The following is a 10459-nucleotide window of genomic DNA, read 5'->3' as shown; positions in this document are numbered from 1 at the left end:
ATGTGCAGAGGCATGTGTCATTACAGCTCAAATGAAGGAAAATCAGGGATTCCCAATGTCAAATAATGGGAGCATATCAGAATCAGAGCCAAGATCAGCACCACAGTACCAGCAGCACTGGTATCAGCCCATGGCTCCATGCCTTTCTATTGATGGGCAGCAAAAGGAAGTTGGGAAGAGCTCAGATAAACTCAGCCAGATACAGAACCAATGCCCCAAACTGAACAGAGATTTGGAATGGCAAGCACAGGAGAGCCTATGGAACATTTCACCAGACTTCAGTGGGATCAGAACTGACTCATCACATCTACGACAATTTTCTTTTTTTTGATGGGAAACCTACAGATGGTAACAGCCTGTGTTGTCTGCCACGAGCATGCCCTGCTCTGTACAGATGCCTCAAGTCAAACATTTGCTCATCCCATGTGTCTCTCCCAGCTGCACTCACCTTCCTTCCTTTCTGAGGTGACAAACGTAGTGGCCACTCATTGTGGATGTTCCCATGTGGCTGATGAACCCAAACAGCTCATATCCTGTTTTAAGAAATACAAATGGCACCCTAAGTCTTTCACTGCTACCACTGCAATATGACTCCAGGGGAAATCTTCTTTCTAGTACTGGAGAAGCAGCTAAGCACTCCCAAAACAGACTTTGCATCCCCAAACTTAGTTTCTGTTAACACTGCAGCATATTCCCAACTTAACTGGTGGCTCAGATTCACTGTCAAACATCAAACCAATCCAAATCAAGCCCACAGAGACCTGTGCACATACAGCAGGGCTGTGAAAACAGCAGATTCATTGCCAGTTCACAGAAAGCACCACAGAAAATGCCAAACAGGGAGTTCATTCTGCACACAAATTAGCTGTGTCTATACATGTGATCACAGATTTCCTACAAATCAAAAAACACAGAAGTCTCTATTTCATAGCATAGAAGAGAGGACAGGAAAGAAAGCTCTCCCTTTAACATAAGAACAATTTTTATGCTTAAAGTCTCTGGAGAGCTCAGCACTGGTTCTTGATCCCCACCCATTCATGCCATTCACCTGAATTACCACTAAAACCAAAAGGGCACCTTTTTTCAGGATATTGCATAAGGACATGGGCCTGGATTTTGCTGGAGAGGGCTTTCTGGAGCTATTTCAAAGAATCATGTTTGTTATCAGGATTTCAGGCACTTACTGAAGGTCTCAGTCTATAAAGGCTAAGTACCACAAAAAATAATTATTCCAAGTCTGGGGCTTTTTTTTAACTTAGCAATGATCAATATTTCCCATGTCTCCAAAAGACTTAAGGTTGATATTTATAATGTTATATAACAGTAGCAACCACAGACATAAAAACCAAATTGTCTGGTAATTTTTTTTCCTAGACCTTTACATTCAAGATCAGAAGTAGAAGTTTAGAACATATTACAGTTATTAGAACTCATCACTAAAGACCCTTCAAAAAACTTTGTGACATCCTTAGCACCACCACTGAGCTTTTGTACTCCAGTGCTGTGACACCTCCACGAGGTTCTTCTCAACTTTGCCTGCTGTACATTAGCCCCATCTTGTGGTTTATTTAGCAGCAGTGTGACAGAGAATCTCAACCAAAAGAAAACAAAACATGCAGGACACTAACTGTACTTGTGGTATTGTGAGTAAGGAAGTTGGTTGAAGGGATTATCAAATTGCCCAGCTGACACAGGAGGACAGAAACTCAGGTGGTCTGTAGCAACAGTGTTGCCTTTAGGATGCTCAGCCTTTGAAGATTCAAACATTCTAGCTTTTCTTTGTCTTTTTATCTCATAGCAACAGAACAAAAGGTAAACCTAGGCCAGGAGAGACTTGTGTGCTGTGGTAGCAAGAAACTTAGGGCTTGGATTATTCAGTGAGTCCAAGCAGAGAGTTTTCTGAGCAAACACAGCCCAGAGAACTCAGTGGCCCACAGAGCTGTATCAGCCCCACAAACAAGACTGCAAGTAAATTGTCTGGATCGTGACCAAAGAACCCACAACAACTACTTTCAAAACAGAAAGGAGCTCTATGAACAGGGTGGGTGTGACACAACAGAATGACAGCCAGGTGTAAGCTGAAGCAGAACTTACTTCCAGGTCCATCTTTGATCCTGGGTCCCTCTGACCCTGTCTCTGCAAGGATATTGGCATTAGCATTGTTCTCCATATCCATCGTGTCCAAAGCAGGGTCACTTTCTTCCTCAGGGTCAGGGTGGCTGAAGATCCACTCCAGTGCCCGCTCCAAGTTGTTGTTCTGCCAGTCAAACAATCAAAAGAGCAGCCTTTAATACTCTCTCACATCACACTGCCACTCATCAGCCTTTGAACAGAGTAAGGGTCTTGTTTACAGCACTTAAAATGTTGTAAGATACCTCTGCCTCCCTGGAGAACAGTATTCAGCAAGCACTCTGCAAAAGTCTGACATATGGAAAAGAAATAATCTCACAACTGAGACCCACTGCCCCAAGCTCTTATCTTTCAGACACACAGGCATCCAGGTTATTTTTCAACAAATCATAAAACCAGGTAAGTTTTCCTCACTGCCTCCTTTACCACTGAAAGTGAAACACACAAAGCACCTTCCCCACTCCAGAGAAGACAGGTATCCCACACTTTGCCAGGACAGTTCCAGGCTCACCATCCACTAACTGGATTTTTGCACACATTTCAAAGGCATCTGAGCATCCACAAGCACAAAGCACAGAACACGAAACAAAACCCCAGTGCTACCAATAACCCATGAACTCACTGTTGCCTTCAGTGCCTGAATTGCCAGATTCCTTTGGAATCCCATGGAAATGATAATTGCAACCATCTCTTCAGGAGGCTGGTTATCTAACCCTACAGCTCCTAAAGCAGCTGCCCCACTGGAAGCAACTTCTCCAAATGCAGGTATGACCAATGGCTCAGCGAAGTCTGGAACAAACAAACATTCATCAGTTCCTTCTTTTGCCTCACTTAACTGAAAGTCAACAACAAACACAAATGAACAACACACAGGACCTCAAAAGCAGTCCTGAAATCAATGTAAGTTCATTTCACTGGCATCTAAATTCAGACTTAGATGTGTGGAAAGCCTTAAAAACAACAAAATGAATGTGCACTTTACAAATTATCTAGGTGCATGTGCTCATACTGAGCAGACTGGAATAACTCAGCACATTGCAGAAGTGAAACAACTGCAGGAAAGCAGCAAAGATTGGTATGGAAGCAATGATGGCATCAGGATAATAGACAACCCAGTGCACAGATGTAAAATGAACTGATTCCATATCTGAAAATGTCTGCTAAGCCCAAGTGAAACTCACTCCCCATTTACACAAGCAACACAAAAGCTCATGGTGAAGCGTGAACTCAACCAAATCTGGGGTTTCCTGGCAAGGGAGTACTCAGGTGCACTCAGTGCTGAATCATGAGTCCAAACTTTGCACAGATGAAACACAAGAAGTGGAGAACATCTAGCAGCCCTGTCCACCACTAGACAGCCCAAATATGGCATGAATGCTCCAGCCTGAGCTAGAGAAGGCTGATATGGAAGGAAAGCATCCAGACCACAGGATTCTTTGTACTTACACTTGGTCACAAGTCAGCTTCCCCCTTAGCAGCACGGACCTAGCCAAAGGGTGGAAACAGAGCTGGCCCACACCAGTGGTGAGGACAGGACTTCTGGTGTAGCTTAGTTTGTTGTCTTCTTCTAGGCAGAGGACACCACATAATGGTCAAGATCTGCACATCCCAGGAGCAGCTTAGGAAAATTCACTCACACCTCCAGGTTTCCCAGGTGGGGAAGGGGGGGGTCGTTGTTTCTCTGTCACACATTATAAAATTTCTACTGACTGCCAAAATCCACAACCAGGAGCTGAGTTTAACTTACACCCTCCAGTCACTGACCTGGTTCTTCCATGTGTGCAATGATCCAGTTGAAAGCAACTTCAGCACCCAGGTTGCCTGTATAGTACACAGCCTTCCGACATGCTTCCAGAGGAAAGCCCATCTCTGCCAGCTGCATCACTGAAGACTCATCAATATCTAGGGCTGCAAGAAAGGACCTTCTAAAATATAAAAGTCTCATTTCATAATATTTCTTATTGTTACTCATGGTGCCATATATTACAGTACATATTGCTTGGATTTGGTTTAGTACTTCAGTAAACCCACAGCCATCAGAAAACAGCCTTGTACAAGGCATTACAGTAGTAGTTATGGACTTACTGATAATCTTTTGTCTCAGTAGGGACACAGATCGCCACGTAGATCATTAAATCTTGAGGAATTCCTACAGAACTTTATTTTTTTTTAAATACCTCAGCACTGGATTTTAAGGGGTGAGGAAGTCAGAGCTGAGCTCAGCTAGAGACGGCAGCCAAAACCAAGCCCCTCTCAAAGGCAGGATCTTGCAGGTTAGAGAAATAACAGCTGCCAGATCTGGCAGCCTCTGGATGACAGGGTCAGACAGCTTTATGTGAAATCAGAGTACAGAGGGAGCCAGGATCAAGTGGCTGTGACGCCCAGGACTGCAAGATCCTCTTGAGGGGCAGCAGGCAGAGGAGCAGCTCATATTCTGGCTATACTGACCTCAAAGAGAGTCCTGCACACATGGAAGTAAACACTCAACAAGCACAGAAATCAGCTTTTATTTGGAAGCATGCAGGTCAAGGCTTCATGCATCTCTCAGAGGAGAGAGAAGCCATCAGCTGAGCAAAAGCATAACAATTTTTTAAGCAGTAGAAAAATGAGATACGTACACTCCACGAAATTGTTCGTCATGTGATCTGAAAATTAACAATGGAAAAAAAAAACAGGGAAAAGGCTAAGTAGATCCATATGCGTAAAACAATTCCATATTTTTAAACTCATAGAAATATTTGACCTCATGGAGATAGGGCAGTTTCATCCTTACTTCCCTGATGTTTTTGCCATGAATTAGAGCAGGGATATTTCTGCTCAGTAATGGTTCTCCCTAACTCAGTTCAGAGTGAAGTGTCACTGATACCATAAACCACTAGGAAATAAAGCTGATGGCTGACCTAAGCAAGAATCTTAAAAATAAAGTACCACCACCCATGCCTTTACACTAAAACTAGGTCAGTCCATTCAGCACGAGGGTAAGAAGGTACAGGCCTTTGTGAGGAACTTACATAGACAAGGGATAGAATTAAAACCTTTAGAGAAATGATGTTTGTCATGTCCTTGCTTTGCACACAATTTCAGGTACTAGCTTTCTTTCACATACATACAGCATGGTATTCTGCCACCATTATTATAAATATGCAAACAAATGGGGGCACTCATGTCATGAGAGCAACTGCATTACTGGCTTTGTATTCATTACTGAGGCACTCAAACTTCACTCATCTGGGGGAAAGTGTAGCCACCTGGGTCTAAGGTCACACCATAAAAACATGATTTTACTTGCTATAAACCATTTTCTTCTCCAGGGAAACCCAGGGAATAAAGAAGGAGGATATTTAATATTCTTGTTTCTGAACTTCAGCATAAAAGAAAGAGTATTTATGAAAAAAAAAAGAAAACAGCATAGTGTTTTAATCACTCCTCTTTCTTTCTTCTCCACAAGCATTATAGTCAGCTGTTTGCCATCTTCTCCTTGAGACAGAGCTTTTTTAATGGCAGCCCATATACATCCAGAGAAGAGGATTGTGCAGGCAGGCACAGCTGCTAGGGCCTAACAATTCTTGTATTTTTAAAATAAATAAAATTTAGAGTCTTAGCCTATGCCTGGAAAGCTGTTCTCTTAAACTGTAGCTCTTTGTGTATTAATTATTTTTGTACTGTGCTGGACCTGGGAAGTGCACAGTGACTTTACTCCAAGGGAGTCATGGGCATGAACTGAAGGTTCTCTGAAGAGAGTCAAGGACAGCAACATCAATTATCAAACCTTCTAGGGAAAGGAGCCCCTACCCATGGCATGGGGGTTGCAACTAGATGATCTTTAAGACCCCTTCCAACCCAAAAAGCTCAGAGTCTATAATAAATCCCCAAAACAGAAAATCTGGAAGACCTAGGGTTGTCCAGTATGGAGGAAAAAAAGGTTGTGGGCTGTTGTAACAGTCTTCAGTTACAGAAGTAATTTGTAACTACAAATTTGTAATTCGTAATTTTTTGTCCATAGTTACAAATGGTGAAGATTAAAGAGAATCTCTGTGTGCTAGAAGGAAAGGGGAATACAGGGGAGAATAAGTCAGTAAATACCTTTTGGGTCATCAGGAATGACAATGGGAGGAGCAATGTCTGGGAGCTCCTCTTCTCCTGGCTGGAGCCCCCTGGCCCGAAGGTGACTGATATCCAGGAAATCTGGCATGTCAATGGAAACATCTGCAAGAGCAGAGAAATGGGCTAAGCTTCTGCAGCCAGCAAAACATCCTTATGGTGCAACCTATCACTTCAGAGAGGGAACTCTGGTACTCAAGCTACAGCAGTAGCCAGATTTCTTTTTCTGAAAAAGCTCTGAGAAATTTGGAATGCCAAAGCACAATTTAAATAGCTCAGATTACATGAAACTGTGTTTTAACTCCACAGACCTGATGGATTGGTTAAATTTGTTGTAAAAGGGAAAAAGATTCAATTAGGATCTTCACAGTATAAACTTAAGACTTGAGTCAGGTCCTCACTATAGTGTGCACATGTTATTAATTACCTGGGAGAGAAAGGTAAATAAAACAAGCACATACCAAGCTTTTTGGGTATCCAGTCAAGGCCAAAGGTGAATTTCTTTATCTGCACCACTAAGTACTCAGGAAAGGAAGCAAAACGGGAAGTTCTGGGAAGGACAAGAAACACAATTCATTGAAATCAGGCAACAGAATCCCCAGCAGCACAGATCCCAGTACCTCATGCACACTGAGATGAGCCATTGCTGTTTGATACAAAGGATCCAACCCTACAAGCACTTAAAGTTCATGCTCTCAACAACCAGACTGCATCACTTCTTGGAGTCTGACCATTGAGAACAAGTAATTTCCTGCTCAGTTCATCATTACAAGTCTTGCAAGGGTTGATCTGAACATCACACTGATGAGCCTCAACACTAATGCGATGCCAGAGCTCACTGTGCATTTGTGTGTTTCTCTCTGCACCACATCTTGAACCAAGCAGTCCAAGCACAGAGCAGAGTTTTTAACAGGCAGCCAGACACACACTTACTTAACTCCTGCAGATTTTGCTTGAAGAGCACTGCTCCAGAAATCCTCTACATTGCTTGGTTCAGAAAAGGCCTGCAGACAAGCACTAAATGGGATCTTGGCACGGACCAGCTCTGGCAGAGGTCTCCTTGCAGCTTCTGCTTCTCGCCTCTTCAGTTCATACGCAATTAATTCATCTGAGAAATACACACAACACTAGAGCTAATGAACATTGACATGGTTATGTGTTCCTCATCAGGCTTATTTCTGCAAATATTAGAAATGCAAAAACCTACTTAGCAATAAAAGTTTTACATACTTTTAACTAGACATCACGTCTTTTTGTCTGCACTGGTGCCAGGAACTACGCTTACAGGCACATCTCTAAGGTTTCTGTTCATGTGAAAACACAGAATTGGAAATACCAGGACACAGGCAATGAAAACTTTGCCATGACAGCCAAAATCCTGTGTGAACAGCAATGCCACACACCCACTTTATCAGAGCTCAATCTGAGTTGGAAAGTTATTGTTGTGTATCTGTGTCATCTGACTTTTTAGACAGGCCAGGGTTATGTATGATCTAGAAAAAGTCTTGACGCTGGTAAACTGAGCAGTGCCATATGGTAAATCCACAAACTAATCTGTCTCCTGAGTCATTACCTGGAAATAACATGTTCTTTTATAAGCAACAGAGTCACCACTGAAACTGATGAACAAAGAATGAAAAGTTCTCCTAAACTTCATGTCCAGTGCAAGGAGTTGTAGGCTAGGTAAAATGTAGGTAGAATTCTCTGCCTTTTGGTATTTCATAGGATCTCATCAAACAATCAAAACAGATCCTGGTTTTACGATATTTTAAATGTTCAGATTATGCAGGAAATCAGAGGCACATCTCTCTTCATGTTCCTGTGATGCCCCCTTTACTTCTACCTCAAGCATACATTCATTATCTTATTCTGCAAGGCTCTTCACCACTGACAGCAGATGCAGCCACAACTTGCAGTGCCTTCCTCCTCCTCTCAAGTGTTCAAGCCTCCTTGGCCATTTTCTCCTTTAAAAACAAGGGTGCTTTTCACAGGCAGGAGAAAAAACACTCCTGCTTATTAAATCAACATCCAACACTTCATCCTACTTCTCTCCTCCCCTAAAGCCCAGAACACCCAAATTGTGTATTTTAGATTTATAGATTACAAACTACCTTATGCTCCTATTCTCTGTTACCATATTAGATCTTATAAAATACTGCTGAAGAACAGGAAGCAGATTTGGGTTTTTGGTTTTGGTCCTTATGCTCCTATTCTCTGTTACCATATTAGATATTATAAAATGCTGCTAAAAACAGGAAGCAGATTTGGGGTTTTGGTGTTGGTTTTCTTTGTGAGTGTGTGTTTTTAAAAGATATTAATTAGCTGGTATGTTCAGTTCATTTTCATAATGAAGATGCTTTCACAAACTGCTTCACTGTCCAGGATGAAGGAGATTCAGCACTGGTGGGGATTCTCTGGGCACAGTATGGCACATCCTTGGATCAAGCAGAGCAGTGTGCCCCTTTACCTTTGTTGGTTGCTGCCTCCATGGCCACAGGGAGCTGCATGATGTAGTCCACCCTCTCTGTGTAGCGCACCTTCCGGGACTGGCAGCACTGCGTGCGCTCCTCCACCAGGAACCGGAACACATCGCTGGGGTTCTCCGAACCCACGGGGTTCCTCTGAAAGGAGCAGCACACCACATCACTTCTGGGGCTGCTGAGAATTTCAGACTTTCTGAGCTGACAGACACTGACCCCCAAGAGAACACTGCATTTGACCCAAAGCCATAGAGAAAGCTTCCAAAATTGAATGATAGAACTGAGATGATGAGCGTGTGGTTTGGACAGAAGAGTGTAATATCACAAAGCTGAAAACCTAGAGTTTAAGGTTCTGGAATGTAGTAATATATATAAAGCAAAATGGAAGTTTTAAAGCAGAAGCTAGTCCTTCTTCTTTACCTTCTTCTTCACCTTCTTCTCCACAGGTTTAAGTAGTATTGTGTAATTAGATAAGAAAGTCCACATTGTGGAGCACGAGTAGTCAGTTGTTAGCTTAAAAGTAGTAATAATTTAGGTATAATTTCTTAATTAGACAGCTTATCCTTAAAAAGCTTTGGAGAGAAAAAGATACAACTTCATTTTTACCTTGTTAGAGAGACGTACTGTAAAACTCACAACTTGCAAGACTACAATATAGGTAAGAATTAATAAACATCTGAGTCCAGACAAGAAATACCATCTCATGATTTAATCCCAATCTTAGCAGAGAAAAGAAGCAAAAGAATCTACATGTGGTGATCACTAAAATTACTAGAAAACCCAAAGGCTGCTGGTTGTTTTAAGGCAAGCACAAAGACACTGATCAGGCAGCTCAGCTCACACTGGATTGTGTACAGAGCTCTGGCCCCTACAGAGAAAACCAACACAATCCACGATTTCTGCACTCACAGAAGCATCTTTCTACACACAGAAATTGCAGGGCATGTTCCTAAGAACATACAAGATCCTGACTGAGTCAAGGTGAACAGAAGGTAGGAAGGTGGCAAGTTACAGTAAAGACAGGAAGCTCAGATAAATAACGGGGGAGCATCCTCTCAGCAATTAGAATTGCTCCTACCACTCTGAATATGCACTGAAACAGAACAAGCAACTTGTAGTTCATTATCCAGATGGGAATGTCATGCAAATAATATACCTCCTCTTTGTGGTTCATGTTAATGCCTGTTATCAGGCAAGAAACAGAAAAGTCTCTTCTAACCACCCTATAATCAGTACATGCATTTAGGGATGTGGAACATTATGCATACAAATGTGAGTAACTTCATCCAGAGACTGAACACATGAATAAATAGCCTTGATTCTTGGGGAAAATGGGAAAACGAGGGAGGAAGGGTAGACAAGAAATGCTTTACATCAAAACTGCATGTATTTGTAAATTCCTTTTCAGAAAGACAGCATTAAAATTCACAGTATGATTCCTTTACACACAGCACTGAGCTGGAGCTTGGTGGAACTAAAGCTTTATACAGAAATATTCCACTGACAAACAGCCACTCTGCTTTCAGCAGGGGAATCCTTCCTCCCATGATTCAATAACATACAGCTGGAATTTGTAAAACAGCTGGACAGGGTAATTAATTTGCTCCCAACAATTATATGAATTTGGAACAATAACAATAATAATCATAATACCCAATTCATTGATATTCCATGGCACACTTCAATATGGTAAACAGGAACAGCAATTTAAAAGGTCACGTATGTTTTTGAATCTTATAGCCTGTACA

General features: G+C 42.0%; 1 protein-coding gene across 1 annotated transcript in view; it reads right to left on the bottom strand.

The window, feature by feature from the left end:
- USP13 (ubiquitin specific peptidase 13) overlaps positions 1–10459 on the bottom strand; it is a 47207-nt gene that overhangs the window by 1636 nt on the left and 35112 nt on the right. Inside the window, exons 12-20 of the mRNA XM_039713456.1 lie at positions 8699–8852; positions 7165–7339; positions 6693–6781; positions 6214–6336; positions 4749–4775; positions 3895–4038; positions 2753–2919; positions 2095–2257; positions 449–533 (exon numbers count right to left, since the gene is read on the bottom strand). Coding sequence (XP_039569390.1) covers positions 449–533; positions 2095–2257; positions 2753–2919; positions 3895–4038; positions 4749–4775; positions 6214–6336; positions 6693–6781; positions 7165–7339; positions 8699–8852 — 1127 coding nt within the window. The remainder of the gene's footprint in view (positions 1–448; positions 534–2094; positions 2258–2752; positions 2920–3894; positions 4039–4748; positions 4776–6213; positions 6337–6692; positions 6782–7164; positions 7340–8698; positions 8853–10459) is intronic.

Source organism: Passer montanus, unplaced genomic scaffold, assembly GCF_014805655.1.
Source record: "Passer montanus isolate IOZ18808 unplaced genomic scaffold, ASM1480565v1 scaffold29, whole genome shotgun sequence".
Classification (NCBI taxonomy): Eukaryota; Metazoa; Chordata; class Aves; order Passeriformes; family Passeridae; genus Passer; species Passer montanus.
Note: the sequence above shows the minus strand (reverse complement) of the source record. Positions and strands in the feature narration are given on the sequence as shown.